Raw genomic sequence first — 24,509 nt, 5'->3', positions numbered from 1 at the left:
GAACAATTGTAAACCTACTAGGCCTTGGATATTTTTCGTGGAATATTATTTTTCACATAATTTCTTTACATCTCATGCATAGCATGGGTGGGACCCACCATTTACAACTCATGTTTTGATGGAGTGGGGCCCACTACTTTGCACCTCATGTTTTGATGGGTGGGTCCCACCACCTCATCCCAATCCCATGCATAGGGTGGAACCCATCATTTTGCACCTCATGTTTTGATGGGGTGGCGCCCACCATTTTACACCTCATGTTTTGATGGGGTGGGGCCCACCACTTTTTTTTTTTAATTGACAAATATATTCATACTAACAGAAATACAATGGGGACCAGTAGTCCCACTGGATGTACATAGCATGAATCACCGAGGAGCATTCTCCTTGGTGGAAAGAAAACCTTTACACCTGGAAATGAACAAACATCTTTACATTTTCCTCTACAGTTTTCAAAAACACCTAGCAAAAATAACCAGCACTGGAGCTTTCCATGGATTGGAAGGCCTGCAATTCCTTCGCCGAAGAAAATCTTCCTGTAATCGTTCCAAAAATCAACATGCAAAAAGGCCAAATTGCTCTACTGATATCGGACATCGGGTATCCAGCACTAATTTTTGAGAGCCTTAAGTTCCCTTATACCTTTACCCGGGGTTTTTCCTTTTTTAAGTCGGGAGTCCCTTTTTTCTGTATCTAGGAACATTTTCTTTGTTTCTTCTATATTTTCTCGAAATCCTATTTCCCATGGATTGAGGCCCACCACTTTGCACCTCATGCTTTGATGGGGGGTGATGGGTCCCACCACCTCAACTCAAAGCCATTCATTAGGGTGGGACCCACCATTTTGCTCTTCATGTTTTGATGGCCCGCCAGTTTACACCTCATGTTTTGATGGGTTCAGGCCACTATCTCCACCCATACCATGCACATGGTAGGGCCCACTATTTTGCACCTCATGTTTTGATGGGCTGGGCCAACCATCTCTACCCAAACCCATGCATAGAGTGGGGCCTACCATTTTACACCCGTGCATAGCATGCGCCAGAAATTTTAGTGTATAACAGTGTGTTATACACTGTGTGGACTCTGATGAGATGATTGAGGCTCTTGAAATTTTAGTCCTGTATCTGAATCAATGTTTGAGTTCAGATGAATGGACTCTGATGAGTTACCATTGTACACAAAATATATGCCATTGTGAGAAAGATATATTTTCCTTGCATGGCAACTTTAGTTTATGAGAGCAGTTCCTTAGCAACCGGAGGCATGCCTCTCTCTACAGGTCTCTACAGGATCCAATGAACATGTTATTTCATAGTTCATACTAAGTTAAACTATTGTCAAAAATAGATCTTTTGATAATCATTGCGTGTGAAATTTCTTTTGCATTCATACATATTTTAAAAAAAATAGATCTTTTGATAGTCCTTTCTTGTGAGATTTCTTTGGCAATCGTACAGTTTTTCTGATAGAGAAAGCTGTGCTCTAATGGTTTTGATAGAGAAACATGCTGTTGTGTAATTTGACATTCGCATCGACACTCACTTACTTGTACATTTACTGAAGTGATTTGATGTTGTGGTTGATATTTGGACATTTAAAGAGTGATCATTCTCTTTTTTAATATCCATTTGAACTTTTGCACCTACAGATGTGTTGTAAGTGGTGCGGGAAAGATAGCGATGCATGTCCTAGATAAGCTTCATTCGTATGGTGCTATTCCTATTTCAATATCAGGTAGCCTTTTAATTGATAAATATTCTAGATTCAACAAAAGAAATAATTCATCTATTATTATTGAGTTCCTTACGCATGAAATTATGTCTTTCACAATTTTACACTGATTTGGTGGGGCTAGGGTGTTTGAATGGCATAGAACCTTGGCAAAATTAGGACGATTGTCTGGGACAACCTTGACACAAGCATGTCTTCATGTCATTGCCCTACTTATAACACCACAAGGTTTTAAATTTCGGTTTCGGATGCCACGGAAACGAAAATATTTTGGTTTTGGTGGGAAATTTCAGTGGAAATCCTGTAAAATATGGAAACGTATGCAAATGATAGAATTGATAGATGAAAATTCAGGAAATGTTAGAACAAGCACAAATACACATTTAAAAACCATTAGATAAGCACGACAATCATTCATAATGGTTTTAAAACATTGAACACCTAGTGACATGCACGAAGTGCACGCTTGATAATTTAATATATGCCAACTTTCACATGTAATCATATAAATATTTGTACATAATACATGTGCCACATTTCACACGCAGTTCATATTAATATAATTATGTAATACATACTGATATAGTATACCACTATTACACTTACGATTTTGGTTTATGTATTTTGATTATTTCGGTTTCGCTTTCGGTGGGGATGGAAACAGAAACATTTCGGTTGTTTCATGCTGGTTTCGGTGGAAATTTAAAACCATTATAACCATTTGAACGTAATTACAAATAGCATGCCACCAGGGCCTTTCAATGATGGTCCTTATCAAATTAACATAAGAATTAACTCTAATTGGCTTAAAACGAATTTTTGAGTGGGCCCTATCTAACCTGAACACTTCAACAGAAGCTTAATAGTTGTAGGCCTCATGCTTCTTTTTGTTTTTATGTTGAGAGAGAGAGAGAGAGAGAGAGAGAGAGAGAGAGAGAGAGAGAGAGAGAGAGAGAGAGAGAGAGAGAGAGAGTGTAACAAAAGAATGTATTCAAAGATTAAACAATAGATACAAAAGAGGAGAAGAAAGAGGAAAAGTGCAACTTTCTACGCATTGTCAACAGACTCAACACTAAAGTATTGGGAATTCTTTTATTCAGTATTAACTTTGGAATTGCAACCATAGAAACAGTAACTCATAGATTGCATGCCAATAAATGTTCATATCATAATTTTTTCATGCTTTAGCAGACTCCAAGGGCTATTTACTGGATGAAGATGGATTTGATTATGCAAAATTGACACTTCTTAGGGACATCAAGGTTCAACAAAAATGTTTGAGGTGCCGCCATGTTTCTCCACTATTGCTTTGACCTTTTTTTAATTTGCTTTGCAAATTTTAACTATATGCTTTACTCACTCATATTTCTGGTCATGTACAGGGACTATCTAAAAACGTATACTCGAGCTAAATACTTTGAGGATGCAAAACCTTGGAACGAGCGGTGTGATCTTGCATTTCCATGTGCTTCGCAAAATGAAATTGACCAATCTGATGCCCTTGCACTGGTTAATTCAGGCTGCCGTATATTGATAGAAGGTAGTAGGTCCCCATGCATTTTTTTTGTATGTTCTATCTTTGTTTTCCTTCTCTTTTCTGATAATAATTATATCTCCATATGATTCCCAGGATCAAATATGCCCTGTACCCCTCAAGCAATTGATATTCTAAGGAAAGCTAAAGTTCTAATTGCTCCTGCGAAGGCTGCCAGTGCTGGAGGGGTATGAGTAATCATTCTCCTTCTCCAGCCTAGGCACAATTTATTTCTTCCCAGCATGTGCAAAAGTTGTTTGCTGATGAAATAACATTTATTTAATCATAATGATCTTCATATTCCCTGGACCCAAGTTAGTATAGTATTGTTTGTTTATATTTTTCTTCAAACTTTGACTTCTCAAGGGTCTTGTCAGATTCAGAATGTCAATACCATATGTATAGTTATACTGATTTGGAATCTTGGAATTGAGTTATTTCTAAAGTCTTAATTTCATATCCTTTTTGATACACCTTCAGTGATAAAAAATTTCTGTAGAATCAGTGTGTCTATTGTCAAGTAGCAATAGCAGTTTCCTTGTGTCACAAGACATGGTACCATTTTATTGTGCTACGTTTGATTATGCTAGTAATATCTTCACTAAACTAATCGCAGCATACATGGATTTATAGATCAACCAGTACATCATCTACTAAAGCATCTCCTCTCTGTGGCAGTGTCAAGCATACTTTTAAAACTCCCCCACGTCCCCGTTGATTCCCCCTGCGTCCACGTTCCGTGTTTTTACCTACAGAGTCAAATAAAAACTACTTTCAATCTCCCGAATTATGACCGCGTCAACCGAGTACTTGACCACATCATGCCAAGTCGACTAGGATTTTCCTTGGCTGTGTTTCGCGCCGCATCCGCGTTTTTAAACACTGGTATCAAGTGTTAACAATAGATTGGGAATCCTACTGATAATTATAAAAAGAAAGATTGAGCAAATCCTGATAGCTATGAACTTTTGCAATGATAATCATTTTGAAATTGCTTGATTTGATATACTGTGTCCGTGTGAATCGAAGTGATCTTCTTGTCAGCTGTCCACCCAATCAAAGTGCAACAAACGCAGTGAATAACGCAACGCACGCTTCCGGTGTGTTCCTTGTCCACGAGGAAAGAAAGAAGAGCGACAAGGTTCAGTTCAAATTTGACTGTTTGCAGCATGGGAGCTGATTACCCAAAAAATACCTGGGAACAGTGAAAAAAATAACGAAAGATATCTCGGTAACAAAAACTATAGGGGGATGTTTACTTCATTAAGATGAAAATGAAATCCTGTGGATTTAGGGTTTTTTAAGTATTTTTGTTTGGGTTGGAACCTATTGTTGTTAGGGTTTCAATAATGTTAGGGGTTCTTTTTTGTTGGAATCTCAGGACAAAAAACATAACTTTTCAAAACATAGAATAGGTTCCAATAGTTTGCAGAGAATTTCTTGTTCCCACAGTTGAAACCTATTTCTTTCAGTGAACTGTTAGAATAGGTTCCATCAGAGAATTGTTGCAATCTCAGGAAGAGTTCTCTGATTGCATCAGTGACAACAAAAATAGGCTGGTCTCCTGAGAGAAGAGAGAGTCGAGAAGAGAAGAGAGAGAGGCGAAGTGAGAAAGCCAAACCCTTGTTGGTGCCCTACTTTTTCCTCGCCCAGTAAGTCGATGTTTTGACTTTTCTATTTAAGTTGAGGCGAAGCAAATTCTTTGCACTCGCAAGATATCAGAACTAATAGCAATCCGGATGAATCCAGTGGAAGAGGTTCCATACCCGCAATTCGCCTCAGATTATTTCTCCAAAGATATGGAATTGGAGTTAGATATTGGGATCCTATTGATGGAATTGAGCACATGTGCGTGAAACCAGAGTTAGTTCTGTGCTTTGATTAATAGGTCTGTGATAGATGTTTTTTGGATAGCTGGAAGTTAGCTTTTGATTGGATGGAGAAAATTGAAAGATGTCAAGGAAGTAGAATGAGATTTTATAGGAATTTTTTGGGGTTTTTAGTTTTGGTCTTCTTATAGATTGAGATTTTTTTGGTATATGAATGAGATTGTATGGAATGTTAGGTTTTTTGGAAAACGAATGTGAATCTTGGGAAGCTCTGGATGGTGGTTGAAGTATAGTATTTGAAAGCCTAGGTTTACTGACAAAATGGCAATATAAATATGTGGGTGAAACAGATGGCGCAACTGGGTTTACAATGTCAACTTCAAGCAAGCTACAAGGAAGAAGTAGATCCTGGCTCTTGGATGTTTGAGAAATTTTGTGGGGGTTAGATGTTCGAGAAAATTCTTGGAGGATTCAATAGTTTATATCACTATCTCTTGGTGATTCAGGGTATGCCCCGAATTGCCCTATCTGATCCTATGTAATGATACTTGGGACTCCTGGTCCCTATTGTAATCTTCATAGTATCAATGAAATATGTCATTTTTCAAAAAAAAATAAAAAAATAAAAATAAAATATATATATATATATATGGGAAAACGGTTTCTACACACATGTGTAGACAAGTTATCTACACACTACCTTAAAATACAGTGGAGGGCATATTGTTTGGGTGATCCAAACCATTCATTTGATTGGCCCTCACTAGACCTGGCAAAAGCAAACTGTGCCCGCGGGTCGACCCGACCCACCCGCAAATTTGCGGGCACGGGTCTGAGTTTTAGTGACCCGTCAAAACTAGCCCGCGGGTGACCCAACCCGCAAAAACACGGGTCGGGTCGGGTCAACCCGCGGGCACCCGCTCGTAGTGGGATTTGCTAGCGTCCTTCGCAGAAGACATTTTGAGGAGGAAAAGAGGACGCTAGCAAATCTTTAGATCCCCGTTTTCACACCACGTTCTTCTACTTATCTTATCTCCGGTGGCTCCACCGCTTCTTAATCCGCCTTTGGACTTCTTCTCCGCCTTTAGCTTCTTCTCCGGATGGGTTTCTTCTCGGCGTCCATGGAGGAAAAGATGAATATGGATCGCGTATTTTAGGCTCCTCCATGGCCGGGTTTCTTCTCAGCTTTACTTGGCTTATTTTTAGGGTTTTGAGTGAAAATGGATTGATGACATGACTAATTTTAGGCATGGATCGATGACTTGGCATTTTAGGCATTCGATCACAAACCATCGACGGTTGTGGTGATTTCTCTGAAAAGCAACACAACGTTAAGAAATGATTTCTCGTCAGAACAACGAAATATGCCATTGTCAATGTACAAGTACAACAACCAGTGATAACATTTTCCAAAATAAACAACGGTTTGAATTTGCGGGTGACCCGCGGGTTGACCCGGCCCACCCGCGGGCCGCGCCGGTCACCAAAATTCTGACCCGCAAAAATGCGGGTCATCTCCTGACCCGACCCGTGTGACCCGCACCTGCATCACCCGCGGGTTGACCCGGCCCGACCCACCCGTTTGCCAGGTCTAGCCCTCACATAGATTGGGTGTCCACAAAAAATCAGCTCCATAGGATCACCCCAACCCTACGATTTATGGAGGTAAAATGGACGTGGATAAACCTTCACAAATCTATCCATTTTTTGCCTCCACGGTTCGAAGGGTTAGGATGATCCTATGGAGCTGATTTTTTGTGGACACCCTATCTATGTGAGGGCCAATCAAATGAATGGTTTGGATCACCCAAATAATGTGGGCCTCCGCTGTATTTTAAGGTAGTGTGTAGATAACTTATCTACACGTTTGTAGAAACCGTTTTCTCTCTCTCTCTCTCTCTCTATATATATATATATATATATATATATATATATATATATATATATATACGTGTAGCTAACTTAGCTACACCAACGGCTTAAAATACAGTGGGCCCACATTATTTGGGTGATCCAAACCATTCATTTGATAGGACCTCACATTGATAGGGTGTGCCCAAAACATTAGTTCCATTGGATGATCTCAACCCTTCAAACTGTGGAGGCAAAAATGGACAGATTTGTGAAGGTTTTTACACGTCCATTTTTGCCTCCACAAATCGTAGGGTTGGGATGATCCTATGGAGCTGATTTTTTGGGCACACCCTATCTATGTGAGGGCCCATCAAATGAATGGTTTGCATCACCCAAACAATGTGGAGCCCACTGTATTTTAAGCCGTCGGTGTAGCTAAGTTAGCTACACGTATGTGTAGCTACACTTTTCTCATATATATATATATATATATATATATATATATATATATATATATATATATATATAGAGAGAGAGAGAGAGAGAGAGAGAGAGAGAGAGAGAGAGAGAGAGAACGGTTCCTACACTTGTGTAGATAAGTTATCTACACACTAGCTTAAAATACAATAGGGGCCCACATTGTTTGGGTGATCCAAACCATTCATTTTCAAGGCCCTCACATAGATAGGGTGTCCACTAAAAATCAGATCCATAGGATCATCCTAATCAGTTTTGGATTTTGAGAACCAATAGTGAGTCACCAATAATAAGTTTTTAACTCACAATCGGTTCTCAATATCCAAACCAAACAGGGACTAACAATTAACAAAGGGAAATGTTATCCGCACTACTATATTTTGATGATCACACTCCTCACTTTATTAAAGTATGGTATGGCCCGCACCATAGGATTATCCAAACCGTCCATTGTGGATTGTGGAGACTATTTCAATGTTGAAAAAGAAAAACACATATACAGAATTTCTTCATATGGAACCCAAATTCGGGTTTCGGGTTGCCCGACAGCCCAGCCCGACCTGACCCGATTTCCAATTCAGGTTGATTTTTCGCAACCCAACCCGATTTGCGAAAAAGCTTAACCTGACCCAACCCAAATTCGGGTTGAGCCCGACCCGCATGGGAACATCCAAGTAACAAGCATGGTTTCAAATTATATATAGTGGTAATGTCCTCACTACCATATTTTATAATGACACTACTCACCGTATTTTGATGATCGCACTCCTCACTTTATTAAAATGTACAGTATGCCCCGTACCATAGGATGATCCAAACCGTCCATTAGATGGGCCACTGCCTACATAGGTTGTGCCCCAAAAATAATTTTCATAGGTTTCCGATCTATAGCGGGTTATATGTTGATCCAAACCGTCCATGTGATGGAACACAACATCAATAGGTTGTGCCCGTAAAATCATTCCCATAGGTTGATCCTAGCCCTCAAATCAATATAGGCTGATCCTAGCCCTCCAATCGATAGAGGTTTCCATAATTGTTGTTCCTCTTCAGGTGCCTGAAATCCGTCAATATTTTGCAAGTGTCCTGCATGAGTAATATAAAGTAGTTCTTTCGTCATTGTGATGTCTTTACCTCTTCTTGGTAGTTTTTTTTCGTAATTGCCATAGACAGGCACCCTGGGTAGGTACTTTTCATATGTAGATTACGAATTTGCCCTCAAATAATTTCTCATAGAGATAGATGTTAGATATCTGCAAAGGGGTTAATGGTAAAAGAGTAATGCTGATGTGTAAATCTCACATAAAAAGAAAAGAAATTCCTTTTTTCTCTAGCTATATAGCATTAGATATGTGTGTTTATATATATATATATATATATATATATATATATAGAGAGAGAGAGAGAGAGAGGAGAGAGATTGTGCGCTCGAGCGCACCAGGCTTGTGGTGCGCTCGAGGGCCCAATCACATGGGTCCCACATTTTTTGTGGTGATCCAAAACATTCATTTGCAAGGCCCCATCATAGATAGGGTGTGTAACAAAAATCAGCTCTATTGGATCATCCTAGCCCCTCCAAAACTGGAGGGCTAAAATGGGCAGATTTGTGGCAAACGGTGTCTGTCCATTGTGCCCTCCACTTTTGGATGGGTTAGGATGATCCTATGGAGCTGATTTTTTGTACACACCCCATCTATGTAAGGGCCTTTCAAATGAATGCTTTGGATGGGTTAGGATGATCCCTTCAGCCACTTGATCACTTTTAGGGAGTCTCCTTCCACCATCACTTGATCATGGATGCTCGGCTCATGCAGCCTGATGCCATGAAGCACCACTCTAATCTCTGCCTCATTGGAATTTGCAATACCAATAGGGCTTGAGAATATCCATTTTGTTACTCCCCCATCATCTCTTAGGAGACCTCCTACTCCTGCCCCAGATTCCCCAAGCTTGAACCATCGAAATTTAACTATAGATAACCATAATCCAATGGATCCCAGCCTTGAAAAATGCTAACCTCTCTCCAGCCGTGCCAAAGATCGTACGCGGACACGAACTTGAAGCTTGTGATGGCCCTAGCCTATTAGATGGTTAGCGCAATCACCTTCGTGAAATGAAGTGAGGACTTTTAACTAAGCCGAATGGCAGCTGTTTTATTTTCCTGAAAAATTAGACAATGGGAAATTTACTAATAATAGATGTAATCAATTTGCAGTGGGAGACAGGAGTGGGATTGGTATCATATAGGTGAGGACAAGTGCAAAGCCATGTGATTGATGAGGTGTTTGTGAATGGAATCTTGATAAGGTCACAACCCATAGCTTAATTGGAAACATTGTCTCCAAATGATTTACACCGTTCACATGTCTTATTTGGCTTTTTAACTTTTGTGTACTCTACCGTAATTCCTACATATTTGACTCAAGGAAATGCTTAAAATTGTTCAGAAAGGTTGTCTCTGACCTTTTTCAGAAGTTGAATACCTTCAAGGGTTCACAATACCATCAATAAGAGGCAATTCCCACATTGTCCTCACAGATACAAAATTAACCTTGTCTCAATCAGGAAAGAAACAAAAAAGAAAACAGAAATGTCTACTGCAGTGGAACTTAAAGTTCACTTCCACACTTGCGTACTTTCCATGTATTTTTCTTAATTTCTTGCTCATATTTATTGAGCGGACCTAAATATTTGTTTTCTGGACTACTTCTTGTTTAACTCTTTCAGAATTGATTTGAGGTAAATGTATATCCTTAAGAGGAATGACATACTTGAAGCCACTTGGAGAGTAGAAATTGGTGTTATACCACCATATAACTTGATGATGGAAACTCACCATACTGAAAAAGCTAACCAGCAAGGCTGCAAAACCTTCTCAGCATCTGCACTTGTCGCCTATCAAAGCTTCTAATTGTGCCCTTCCATAATTGGATGCGAGAATACCCGAAAGGTCCATTGACTGAGTTTGCTAGCAGGTTTTAGGATTCCCCAAGCACTTACTGATATCCATCACCTGTGATTCTCGGAAAAGGGCTGAGAGTCCCAGTTAACACCAAGATGTACACTTGGGCAGAAGAAAAGACTAAACAGTTTGGTCTTCCACCATTGTTGATTGGTGATTTGGTGGGCCAAACTAATGGTTAAAAGGGGAAAGACTAAACATGCAGTTTGGTCTTCCACCATTGTTTGTTGGTGTGCTAAACTAATGCTCCAATGAGACTGGTACCATTTTATAACCATACATGTCCTTCCTCTCCCTCAAGCAGTGTTCAGAAACTCATACTCGGACAAGAACTCACCCGATGTAAAACTGAGTTGTCCCAAATGATTCAATGATTGACTCATGAGTTTTTTTTTTTTTTAATGGCAAACTATTTCATTAAATAGAAAGAGAGACCTAGAGGGTCCCCAAAATACAATGAAGATACATGCTATCTAGGAAGATACATGGCGAGTTACATTATAAATTATGGGCGTAGGTAATCATAGAGTACAATGCTTTCCTAGGATACCCCCTCCCTAGCCAACTTGTCAGCCTCTCCATTTGCAGTCCGCCTAACATGCAAGAAAGATACCGATGCCGAACCTAATCGATCCTCAATCTCATCGAAGAAGGCTGCAAATCGCCAGGGGGCCGACTGTGGATCCTTATGCCACCTAATATCATTAAGGGAGTCTCCTTCTATCACCACCTTGTTCAGGTCCACATTCTGAAGCATTCTAATTCCTTGACTCATGAGTTCTTAAGCAGTAGTTTGAAGAACTTTCAAGCAAATTGAGTTCAGAGTTAGAGCTTCCCTACCAATGCCTAGCAGGTTAACTGTTGTCTTTTGGACTGTGGCAAAGAGATGATGGACATGACAGGTAGCTTTCTACTAGAGCACAATCCACCTACTTACCGCTATGCCTATCATCATCATTTTCTAGAATCCTGTTTCTCACAACTGTGATGATGTCATCATGTTCTCAGATGTTTTTCTTAAATATTTTATAATCATGTAAGCATAGTGATTGCTTCATAAAATTTAGAGAAAAATGAACAGAAGTTGAGCCTTTTTACCCTGGTGGCAATGACTTCAGGTGTGTTAACAATGATGTTGGGGGTTCAATCTTCTCACCTACCTATCAAAAAAGAAAAAGAACAAAACAAAAAAGAAAATTGGTCCTCGAGGAAACAAGTAAATAGATGGAACCGAGAAGAAAAAGGTAAATAGATGGAAGTACAATTGCAATGTATACCAATTAACCATTTTGTAAATGATAATATCCGTGGCTTCAAACAGGTAAACAAATGATATTGTCCTGTACAAAGTTGATGGTGTGACATGAGATGCCAAGCTTGTTGTTTCTTTTTGTTTTCTTTTGTTGTCTTGCATTGGTGCAGCTCCCTTTGGCCTGCTTTTATTTATTATAACTCACTTTTTCGAAAAAATAATCATAATGGAACAACATCTATCTGAGAGCATGATTGTCTGAATTTTCTCGCTTATCCTTCTTTGTCCGTCTATGATAATACTTCTCTTGACAGGTTTAGCGCTAGATTTCTTTTTAATTATGTACCAATTTTAATCAATTGAGTTGCAGATTGCAGTTGGAGAACTTGAATTGAATCATGAATACAATTTGATGCACTGGTCGCCAGAGGACTTTGAAAGTAAATTGCAGGTAGGATTAGACTCTTTCATGCTTTTTTCCCATGTCAGAAACCTTTTTTTTTAATGGTAGCATGTTAGAAACCAAATAACTTCAAATACTTGATGGAAAATGTTTATCATATTTTCTATCCATCAAAATCCATCAAAACAGTCAGGATCAGAAAATTAGATCATTTTTCCATGGTTTAGTGAGTACTTAGCACCTAGGCCAGGTGTACTGAATTTCCGGATCCGGTTATGCTGTGTAACCTATGTGATCTCTCTGTCAAGACGAGTGCAGTTTTATAATTATATAATCAGCGTATTATAAAAGGTTTATCATTCTTGAAGTTAGCTGTTATTCAATATTGTTAACTTACCAACTTCTCCAAAAGCTTAAGCTGTTGGAGAAAGGCGTGATTTATCTTTTATACTTTAACACTCCCCTGTGCGTGTGGCCCAATTGGCAAACACGTGGCACATGTGGTCCCCACTTTAGGCCGATCATCGCATGTGGATTTTTGCTATCCGGGAGGTTTGAACTCGAGACCTTTGGCTCTGATACCATGTTAACTTACCAACTTCTCCAAAAGCTTAAGTTGTTGGAGAAAGGCGTTATTTATCTTTTATACTTTAACAAATATATTGAGATATTTTTATTTCTACTTTGTTTGGACCACGTTATGGGTGGATGGGTTTTGGTGTTGAGTGGCAGTCATGGATACTTAACTATATCTCCTCTCCTTGGTTCTCTATCATGATCAATGGATCACCACACGACTTCTTTAAGGGCTCTTGTGGGCTCCTCTTCTGAAGCATTGAGAAGAATGTTAGATATAGCAAGGAATCTCAGAATGATAGAAGGCTTCATAATCAATACCTTATGTATTGAGATTTTTCATCTATAGTATGCGGATGATACTTTGTTATTCAGTAAGGAAGAGGAGGCGGTTATTCTATGCTATGAAGTACTACAGGACATCAATCTAACTTTAATAAATTCATGATTGTGGGAATACACTTGAACAAGGAAGAAGAACACAGTTTCACATGTATTCTGGGTTATGCAGTGGGCGATATCACCAATATTTACTGGGGCCTTCCAATTAATGGTAGAATTCCCCGTAAAGCTTTTTGGGATCCAGTTGTAGAAAATATTGAGAAGCATCTCTCAATGTTGGAAAAGAGTACTATAGAATTACCTTAATTAAAGCAATGCTCGTAAATCTGCTCATGTATTATATGTTGTTAAGTGTCCAATCAGTGTGGTAAATCGATTTGCTTGGCAAAGTGGTATGTTCGAAGTTGCTTGGATTCTACCAGCCCATTTGAGGATCTTTTTGGGAATTGGCCTTTCACCCCTGGCATAAAAGGGGCCGATTTCTTTGGAGCTTGGTTCTGATGGCGGTGTTGTGGAGTATATGGAGAGAAAGAAATAACTGTGTGATCAAAGGAGTTTCCGAAGTAGTCCACATTTGCCAAAGGCTTATTTCTTCGTTTCTTGTGTGGTGGACTAGTGTGTTGCCAGAATTCTAGGGTGTGACATAAAACTCTTTTAGAAGATCATGGCATGAGATCCAGTTAAGCAAAATATCGTAGAGCAGGATGACCCCTAGACGGTCGCCCCCACCACCTGGCTTCCTTATGCTGAACTGTGACGGATCCAACATAGGGATTCATGGGCAGGCAAGAGCCGATGGACTTCTACGTGAGCATAGTGAGACCACAGGGTGGGAATTCTCGGGCCCGCTGGGATGGACACTATTGTGAAAGTTCAATCTATGTTAACAGTCATTCGCTTGCTGGATGTGAGGGAGATAGCTGATAGACTGTATTTTTTTTTTTTGAAAAATGACATTTTCTAGGGCTGCAACAGGCTCAGGTTTTTCAAAACCCTAGCCCAACCCTAGATCCTAATTTCTTGGCCCTGACCCTGATCAGGGCCTAAGAATCCTCAACCCAATGCCCGCCCTGCAGGGCTCAGCGCAGCCCTGACCCGCCCTGATTGGCCCTGATTGGGCCAGGCCGGGCCTGATTGACCCTAGTGCAAATACCCTAGTGCGGACTGGGAATTGTTGACTGTACAGCCCCCCTATTTCAAAATGTAGTAATGGACTGTACATCCCACACCATAAGATGATCCAAACCGTCCATTTGATGGTTGTGCCCCAAACAGTAATGGGCATACAATTCTTTTTTGAAAGATGCTGGGCTACACAGCCACACAACATATAAAATATCAATTCTTACCGTCCATTTGATGGTTATGCCCCAAACAGTAATAGGCATACAATTCTTTTCTGAAAAATGCTGAACTACACAGCCACACAGCATATAAAATATCAATTCTTCTTAATCCCACCTAAGAGTCAAACAAATACCACGTCAAAAAATCTTATATTATATAATATGGTGTAGTTATATGGTGCATGATATTATTCTCGCTATAATAATTCTCGAAGAAAAAAATATGAGGAGCAGTGCTCCAGTAGTACAAGTGGCTATCATTGATTCCATTTGAATTAAATACTATCTATGGAACATTTTATGTCCATTTCTTTTAGTGTTATTTTATTCATCTTGCATCCTTCATCTAGTTGTATTTTTGAGCTCATGTACAGTACAAGTTTGGGAGTTTCCATTTGATGTCTTTGTTCATCAAATTCAGTGGCTTTGCAAGGTCAAGCTTTTTTCCCTCAAAGTGATTCATCCTGTTTTTCTCATAGTTGTGTTCAATATTCATTTCCCAGATCATCAAATATTCATTTCCGGGTCAGGGGTAATGTGTAAAACAGACTCAACGCCAGGGTGGGTCAGGGGTAAAGTGTAAACAGGGCCGGGTTGGTCGGGTCGGGTCGGGTCAGGGCTCACAGGGCCAAACTTGCACCCCTATTTTTCATTGATACTACAAGAATTACAGTGGGGACCAGGAGTCCCACCTGGCAATACATAGCATCAAATAGAAGGCCAGGGTATTCCTTGAGCCATAAAGGATAAAGAGAAATGTATCGAATACATTGTTCCCGGTCCTTACAAAAAGAAATTCACCCCCAAATGAACCGAGACAATCCTGTCTTATCTATCCACCCATAACCCAACAACCTCCTCTACCAAACTCTCAAAAAAGAACAGAAATTCAGCCACCACTGAAAGCCATTTTAGCCCCATGGAAAACAACTAATATGAGCATTTACTGAGCTCATCCAGAAAACTTTGGAGAAGGGGAATCGGCAAACCCATACGATCCGCATCCGGGTTCCTCTCCAAAAAACAAGGAGCAGATCGAATCTCAACTTCACCCTCCAAATAGGAGATAGCCACCTCCCTCGAAACCTCCCAAAGTCTCCTCCGCCGGCTCCTAACTTCTGGCAAATTTCTAGAGATATCATGGAAGGCGATAGACTGTATAGGAGAACTTCTGGTAAATCTCCAGAGTCTCAACTTCACCCTCCAAATAGGAGATAGACTGTATTATAGTTGAAGGAGATTTCAAAAATTGCACTAACTAGTTTGTTAATGGATCAAACTATCATTGGAGATGTGCAAATGCAATTAGAGAAACATTAAGATAGAATGGACACAGTTAAATTCCAGCATATTTGGAGATCCGTTAATAACGAGGCAAACCAATTAGCTCGCTCTGGAGTTAGCAACTCCGTTAATAATGAGGTTGCTGTAGAGAGGGGGGAATTGGTTTGGATTGTTATTAACAACTCCGTTAATGATGGATAGATTCCCCCCTCCTTGACAGGATTGAGTTTTTTTTTTTTTTCCTTTATTTTTGGTGGTTTGGGTTGAGCATCTCGGTTCCTGATCGTTTTGCCCCCTTTTTTGAATGAATATAACTACCATTCAAAAAAAGGACCAGAAATGCTATCAGGGTGCCAATTTCTCAAGGTCTGCCCTCTTGGGTTAAAACCTCAACTTTCTTGAGTGTTTTAAGTGAAGATTACACAACCGTTGTTACTCTGCTCTGTCAAGATTACACAACAGTCAAGATCAACCTCTGTTGTTACTCTGTGCACTGTGACCATGTGCACTGTGACCATGGCAGGTCTATTAAACGCATGAAATGTTTCCTTGTTTAGTGCCACCACAAGCTTATGCACCGGATTTGATGAGAAATGTGGATTTCATGCTACAAGCACAAATTAGGATGTTCTGTTCCTGCCGTACAATCCGTTGCGTGCTTGATGCTTTTTCAAAGTGTACATATACTTAACAGTAATAAATGGCAAGGTTTTAAATTTCGGTTTCGGTCACCACCGAAACCGAAACGATTCGGTTTTGGGCCTAAATCATTTATAAATATGATTATGATTTCATTTTTTTATTTATTTCTACCGAGATGTCTAAAATTTCGGTGTAAATTTCGGCGATTTCAGTGAAAATTTTGGCTATTTCGGTGGACTTTTGAAAATTTTCGGTGGAAATTTTGTAAAAAAAGGCTAAAAACGAAATTTCAACCGAAATTAATTTTACCGAAATTTCGCCGAAATCTTGTAAGAAACGACTTCATGTAAATTTCATTTCGGTCGCCGCTGAAACCGAAATATTTCGGCCGAAATTTAAAACCATGATAAATGGTGTGATCACAATTTCAATACTAAATCGCGAAGGATGGGCGACGGCCTAGAATAATAAGAGCACGAGTACGATATTATGTTAGATGTTCTTTGAGTGAAGGGGGGACTGGAGATGTACGGGATGTGGGTACATGAACATCGGCTATAGACAGCAATGCAATAGATGCAATCGCCGTGGGGAAGGCGGGGGATCTTTACCCATCAAAGGTTACTGCTACGGAGTACAAGAAGATGGAGGAAACAGGAGCAGGGAAAAAATGGTGTCCTAAAACGAGGCAGTGTTGATGAGTATCTGGCCTTAGAAGGTAAGGCATGGAAAAAAGCAGAGGGGAGGTGCTTGGTGGAGGTCGACCAGGATGGTTCAGTGAGAAGACGAATTTATTTGCAAGGATTTATGATCAGATTCATCAAGGCGGAATGGACATTCCACAAAGCAGTAAGTTTGGGTTCAACAATGGTGGTTGATGAGGAGAGATAAATATAACGGCAATAGGAGTAAGCAATGGCTGATCAACTTTAAATTCTTGGAAAAAGTTTTCAGGGTGGTAAAGGACATCGGAATTATATCTGCTTTTCCCTTCTCTAAGTTTTTGGATGGAACTCCAACTAAAGAGTGGAGTTCAAATCTTTCTAGGTGAGTTTACCTCTCCATGCTTGGGGGCTAGAGATGTTGAAGGAACTTGGTAACTGTTTGGGTTTGGTGCTGGAGATTGACTGAGCATTAGTAAGGGAGATGGAGCTAGAGTACGCGAGGGTAAGGTTGAGACCAGATCAAACTTTCGACACCCCCCCCCCCCCCCCCCCCCTCTTCTCTCTCTGGAGGCGATTGTAGCTGTAGGAAGAAGGGAGATTGAAGGCGAAAGTGGGACCTATGTTAAGGGTGGATGGGATTGGCATTGGTGGGGCCAGATTCAGTGAGGGTAGGGACAGGACCCAAAATTGTTGGTGTTTGTGTGTGTGTGTGCGTGGGTGTGTGTGTGTGTGGGGGGGGGGGGTGATTTTGTTTGTAATATTTTGGGGAGATGAATGATGTTACCCATGGGCTCCATGAAATAGCAAATGAGAGAAGGGGATTTGAATTTGGGGGGAGGACTTTTGGCACCCATCGCAATAGAACATGGAAAGCGAAGGCTCACACTGGGTATACAGATGGCAGAAGGGAGGGGGCACTTGTCGGTTGACAAAATGTTAAACGGAGAAAAGAGAAAGTGAGTTAAATCCATGTTAGAGGAGGTCTCATCATCCACATTTGATTCTATGTCAGACATATAATTCAAATAATTCAATGGAGGCCTTTGAATGTAGCCATGTGATGAAGATGGGGAGATAATTAGGGGTGTGATTCGAAGAGGAAGATATGAGCAAGAGGAAACATCATAAGGAGCTCAAGAATTTAAGCTCCTTTGTAAATTTTACACTCCAATAATAAACTTCAAGTTAGTAAGGCATTTGTGGTGGGAAGAAGAATCATTTTGCTTACTATTAAGGGAACCAAGGAGTGTATGTCTGATGCAATGGTCCAGCAGATGTGGGGTAGTAGGAATTTCGAATGGATTGATGCACCAACTAGGGGAACTCTGTGTGTGTTCGTGTGGCGAAGGAGTGTAGTTCTCTTTATCAATCTCTCTCCCGATGATTGTTGAAGAGGATATGGAATGAATTAGATGAGGTAAATAGGAGATGTTGTGTTTTATTCTCATTAGATAAGAGGAAATAATAGAATAACCATAAGTATGAGAAATTTCAGAAATTACATCAAAAGGGACAACTTGATCGACATTCCCGTGAATCAGCTCAGATTTACATGGTCTAGCAATAGGGATGATCTTACTCTTGGGAGACTTGATAGGTTCTTGGTGTGCAAGGAGTGGGAAGATCGTTGGCTTTATAGGTTCTTGGTGTGCAAGGAGTGGGAGAAGATTGCTGGCTTGAAAGGTTCTTGGTGTATAAGGAGTGGGAGGATCGCTTCAAGGGTTCATGTCAGTACACTGCCCTAAGGGCCACATTTGATCACTCGCCATTGTTCTTGGAGTCAAAAGATATCACATGGGGACCTATGCCTTTTTAGATTTGAAAACTTTTGGTTGAGAGTTCGAAGATTTAAAAATTTTGTGGAAGATTGGTAATTAAAAGGCCGAAATGGAAAAGAGGAAAGCATGTCGAAGAAGCTCAAATTTTTGAAAAATAAAATCAAGGAATCGGGGGAAGTGCATTTTGGTAGCATTTCCCTAAAGGGGCAGCTTGAAAGAGAAGAGGAGATAAGGAACCTTTTGGAAGAGGGATGAGCTAAAAGGGGTAGTTTAAAGAAGTGTGTTGTAGTTCCCATATAGCTTCTCCCATTTCTCCGTCTTGGGAACCGCCGGAGAGTGGTTTTGTCAAATTGAACTTCGATGGCTCTAATCTTGGTAATCCGGGTCCGGACGGCATTGGAGGAGCGCTGCGAGATGACAAGGGTGAGATTAAATGGTGTTTTCCAGGTCCTTTGGGCATTACTGAGGCGGAAGTTAGGGCGGTTCACCAAGGGATTAAACTATTGGAAGGGGAATTTTTTATCGTATAGTGGTTGAAGGAAACTCTATTAACATGATTCGTTGGCCCTCTAGCTCTCATCCGTTTCCTTGGCGTTTTCCGGATTATTTCAATGTGATAAGAGATATTGTTGGGTCCTCTGGTATTTCTTTTCGCCATGTTAGGAGATCGGCCAATGGGGTGGCCGACCTTCTTGCTAGAAGGGGTGTTCATTTGGAAGCCTTGGAGTAATATAATTTCCTTCCTCCTTGATTGTTTTTCTTTGTCATTGTATCTCTTTCTTCTATTGTACATTATGTATCCTTTTTACCATCTCGGTCCGTTGAATGAAATTTTGACCATTCAAAAAAGAAATTAAAGAATTGAGTATGAAGTGGTCCTCAAATGGGAAGAGATTACTAGGCTACAATGATCTAAAGCCACTTGACTCAAGGAAGGTGATAAAAACATTGCTTTTTTACACTGTAAGGCTGATGGGAGGATGAACAACTTTATTAGAAGCATTGTGGTTTAGGGAAACATTGTTGAGGAGCAAATGGAGGCGGAGGAAGCTATTGTGGCTTTCTATAAGAAACTGCATGTTAGGGAGAGAGTGGGAAGGCCTAAGTTGGATGGGATTCAGTTTGATAACAATGTTAGGGAAAGTTTCGTGGAGATGGAGGGACTATTTGATGGCAAGGAAGTGGAAGAGCCAATGTTCGAGACAGAAAAGGACAAGGCACTAGGGATGGACGGTTTCACCGTTTGCTTTCTTCCAAGAAAATTAAGACGTGAAGGATTTGTTATGAAGTTGCTCTCAGAGTTCTTCGAGATGAGCCATATTTGTGAAGCTACTAGTGCTGCATTCATTACCCTCATCCCAAAAAATGTGGGTGTTATGGAAATTAAAGATTTCCTTCCTATCAGTCTGGTTAGTAGCTTGTACAAGATTATGGAGAAAATCCTTGGAAAAAGCCTTAAAGGTGTGTTGGGACAAGTAATCTCTCATAACCAAGGCTCATTCATTGAGTGGCGCCAAATCTTAGATGGGTTGCCTTTTGCCAATGAGTTCCGATACGAGAAAGCATGAAAGAAAGGTGAGGATAATTTGTAAGGTGGATGTGGAGGTATGACCTTGTGGAGTGGGAATCTGTGAACTACTTATTGGGGAGGTTGGGATTTGGGGACCAATGTAGGAGATGGATGATGGGATGCATGTCCTCCTCGTTTCTCTATATTTTTTAATCAGGAAGCACATGGGATTCTTTACTAGTAAAAGGGGATTGTGACTAGGGGATCTGTTATCTCCCCTTCTTTTTACATTTGTAAGGGCGGCCCTTAGTAGAATTATCCATAGAGCTGTTGGGGTTGGTGTTACCGTGTTATCACGGGATTCCCACAGGAAGAAGAGGTGTATCCATCTCCTACATCCTGCATCCAATTTCTGGATAACACGCTGATCTTTCATGATGATTCCTTGGAACAAATTAGGAATTTTCGATGTATTCTTTGGTGGTTTGAGGTCTCAGGTGTGAGAATAAATGGGGGAAAAGCTTCTTAATTGGGTTTACTATGGAGAATGGGAAACTAGTCGAGCTGGAAAATCCATTTGGGCGTGGTAAGGAAAGTCTCCCCCTTAACCTATGTTAAATTGTTCCTTGGATTGAGTATTTCGTCTAAAGAGTTATGGGATTCATTAGTGGGGGACTAAAACGAAGTTGGCCCATTAGAAGAAATCCTATCTATCCTTTACTGGTAGAATAACTTAATTAAGGCTGCCCTCTCCAATTTCCCGACCTACTTCATTTCCCTTTTTAAGATCCCAATGATAGTGGGTAAAGAGGATTGAGAAGCTCCAACGTGATTTCTTGTGGGAAGGAACGGGAAATGGAGGAATGAACGAAGAAAGGAAGGCATGGCTCTACTCGGGAAATGGTTTTGGAGATCAATAGAAGGAGAAATGCTTTTTGGAGAACAACCATCATGGGGAAAATGGGGAGGGGTAAGGGATGGGAGGGAAGAATAATAGCTAGTTGTAGAGGTTCATGGGTATGGCGGTCGGTTTGTGGAATCGAAGATGAGTTTGGTCTTTCATTAGGTATAGGGTGTGAATTGGAAATGGGATTAGGTTTTGGGAGGATTTATGGGTGGGGAGTGTTATGTTCTGCTATGCCTATCTTAGATGTGTGAGAGGGGAGTTTGTATCCTTGATTGTCACGAGAGATCTGGGGATAGAGTAATTTTGCGGTGTGTGTTTTTGGACGGAACTTCAAGGAGGAAGAGATTACGGCTCTTGCTTCTCTCCTTGGGGATCTTGATGTGGTGGTGTCTGTGTCCCTTCATTTAGAGAATAGGAGGATTTGAGTGCCCGGCCCCAATGGTGTTTTTTCAGTTTGGTCGTTTCATTATGTAGTGGGGGAGGTCAACTGTCCTTTAGGTGGATGATGGTTTGGAGACTTTTGCTCGACCCAGGGTCTCAGGGACATTTTTGGATGGTGATGCGCCAAAAGATCAACACCCTTGATATTTTCAGAAGAAAAAGCTTTAATTCTTTTCTTGGTGGATAGTCTTCTATCTTCTCCCCCATTGCCACCTTGCAAGGAGAATGTGGTGTATCATCTTCTCTTGGTTCAGAATACAATGGTCATTGTCTTCTTCATTTAAGGAATTGCTTGAAAGCATAGTTTTAAATTTTCACTAAAACTGAGACGAAATGGTCGAAATATTTCTATTTCCATCACCACTGAAACACATACCGAAACTAAAGTGCATAACGAACCCAAAATCGTTAGAATCGTTAGTGTATTCATATAAAGGGGGGGGGGAGAGAGAGAGAGAGAGAGAGAGAGCTTTTATCAGTATTTATCGATCGTTGCTTTTGAATTTATAAAATGAGGGCAGCTGGGGAAACTTTGGCAGCAAATATATCATCTTCCTTTGTTAATAGCCATTTCTGTTTTAATTGGTGGCATGTGTATTTCCATAACTTAATATCTCCTTGTAAAGTTGCATCTTAGACTTCCTTATCATTAGTGACAGGAAAACTATGCACAGAAGGGAACAGAAAAGGTCTAATTTAATCCAAGAGGCATGCATCAGACAGCACATGCGACCATGCCCGTCATCATGTAATGTGACTAAAATACATGATTAGGCTGGACATCCACCTTTGTTTTCAACTCCCAAGTTTATCCGTTTCTTAGTAGACAAGCTAGGTCAAAGCCATAAGCTCAAGGTTGTGATACACGGGACCATCAAATTGAGCTAGGGCTCAAAACCAGGAGGTAGGAAAACCTGAACTATGGATTGGCCAGGGGAGAATGTTGTGTATATATCTTGAATTGGGTTAAGTGACTTAATATCTCTGTTTATATATAGTCAAGGCGGTGTAGTCCTCCCAAACTCGATCGGGACAATGAAATATATCTTTTTGCTGTCATCTTAATCTGACATCACATTCTAAGATCATATCTAGGGCAATTCGGATTCTTTAATCTCATCGGATGGAAACGCATTATTTCTGGATCCAACTGATCAGCAGAAATCTCTAGTAATCCATTATTTTCAATTTTCATCAATATTTCCTTTCTAAAATCTGCTGGTACTTATCAAAACAGCATTTTTGCACCAATTAAGAAAGAACTTTATGATCATTGGAAGGAAATTTGACTAGAATAGAACATAGTAGGTTTTACAGTTATTACTTGTACTAATTGACTGTTAACTTATTGGTTGTGTGTTTTGTTCTTTTTCCTTTCCTTGCAGGAGACAATGAAGCAAACATATCAGAAATGCATCAAGACAGCAAGTGAATATGGGTTTCTAAAAGAGAACCCTGAGTAAGCACTTGACCACACCCTCATACTTAAGTAAATTACAAAATTCGTGCATTTTGTCCAATTTGTAGCTAATGATTTATGTCACAAATATCTTCGATATTTTCCAAATATCGTGTTTTTATCGTGACATTTTGATAAAACGACCACATCCCGAAATAATCCCGAGATTTTAAAAATATAGCGATATTTTCATTTTTATCATAAAATATCACGATATTATCCTGCTATTTTTACTATATTTTTTCTTAAATTTTATATATTTTTATATTTTTAAATAATTTTATTTTTATCATTTTTTCCCGAAATAAACCCAAAAAAAATAATTTTTTTTTTAATATATCCTGAGATTTTCCCTTGCCGATAAATTCCCGAGAACGATGTTTGTGACATAGCTAATGATGCCAGTGTTGATGATTAGTGCTCAAGTCCAACTGTTTTCGCAATGTGCTGCAGCTTCTCATCTATCACAAATTCAGATGTTGGCATTGAACCTGAAAAATACATTCTGTTCTTTTCCTTTTTGATTTTGTTGCAGGGCTTTGGTACATGGGGCCAACATATGTGCTTTCTTAAATCTTGCTCAATCAATGTGTGATCAAGGATGTGTTTAAAGCTAATACGATTGTTCGACCAATCAGTATTTCTCCAACAGGTGATTTCCACTGGGAAGAAACTCTCCCCCGTGCTTCGAAAGTTCCCATTAACTATGTGCGGCGAATCACCAACCAGTTCTAGTTTGTATGCATATCAAAAGAAAAGCCCCATCACCATGAACACGACGTTGAGACTTGAGACCTCAACGTGTGGAGCTTTGTAATATATATCATTAACAAATTCATTGAAGACGGCAGGAGATGCAAATGCACTGTTGAGGGGCGTGGGGCAAGTAGAGGGTTATTTGAAAATGTGGGGGCCAGCAATGTATTTCGGAGACCCAAAATGGTATAGTCAGTCTTACGAATGATCCTAGAAGTGATTTGAGAATAAGATGCATTCTTTGTTAGGGTACTTGATGAGAGACAAAGAAGTGCCATGAAAATGGAAGGCTCTAACTCTGATAGTAAATGTAGAAGTGAAGATCAGTTTCTTATCATCTTGTATAGGTGTAATCCTAATTTATTGTCTATTTTGGATCTTTTAGTTTCAATGCTGGCCATGGATATGGAGAGTTGGTGTGCTTTGATACCGCGTGCTTGTTTTGTTGCCAATACTGCATTGAACTCCCAAGAGATTCCTTGGGTTGTCTCTTGGGTAATTATTGCATGTATGTTATGGTGGCATTGTTGTCCCACGTGACTTTCAAACCAAATTAAACAAAAAAAGGAGAAATTTTGCTTGAAAAACCTTGCGAACGGTGCTCTCTCTCTCTCTCTCTCTTTCTTTCTGTCCCCCCCTCTATTCAATTAGTAATGACACCCCCTACATATTACCCTACTCTATTCTCCGAGGTAATTCCAGACAAATCCAATGCTTGTCTCCTCTCTGATGACTACTTCTTCCACTACTCCAAGTCT

General features: G+C 40.1%; 1 protein-coding gene across 1 annotated transcript in view; it reads left to right on the top strand.

The window, feature by feature from the left end:
• LOC143893141 (uncharacterized) overlaps positions 1–24,178 on the top strand; it is a 45,955-nt gene extending 21,777 nt beyond the window's left edge. Inside the window, exons 10-16 of the mRNA XM_077398133.1 lie at positions 1,652–1,737; positions 2,926–3,016; positions 3,117–3,274; positions 3,365–3,456; positions 12,013–12,093; positions 22,922–22,995; positions 23,531–24,178. Of these exons, the coding sequence (XP_077254248.1) occupies positions 1,652–1,737; positions 2,926–3,016; positions 3,117–3,274; positions 3,365–3,456; positions 12,013–12,093; positions 22,922–22,995; positions 23,531–23,606 (658 nt within the window). The 3' untranslated portion in view covers positions 23,607–24,178. The remainder of the gene's footprint in view (positions 1–1,651; positions 1,738–2,925; positions 3,017–3,116; positions 3,275–3,364; positions 3,457–12,012; positions 12,094–22,921; positions 22,996–23,530) is intronic.
• The last annotated feature ends 331 nt before the right edge of the window (positions 24,179–24,509 follow it).

Source organism: Tasmannia lanceolata, unplaced genomic scaffold (assembly GCF_043159265.1).
Source record: "Tasmannia lanceolata isolate RefF3 unplaced genomic scaffold, GAP_Taslan_0.1 ptg000015l, whole genome shotgun sequence".
Lineage (NCBI taxonomy): Eukaryota > Viridiplantae > Streptophyta > Magnoliopsida > Canellales > Winteraceae > Tasmannia > Tasmannia lanceolata.
This window is presented reverse-complemented; position numbering and strand designations above follow the sequence as displayed.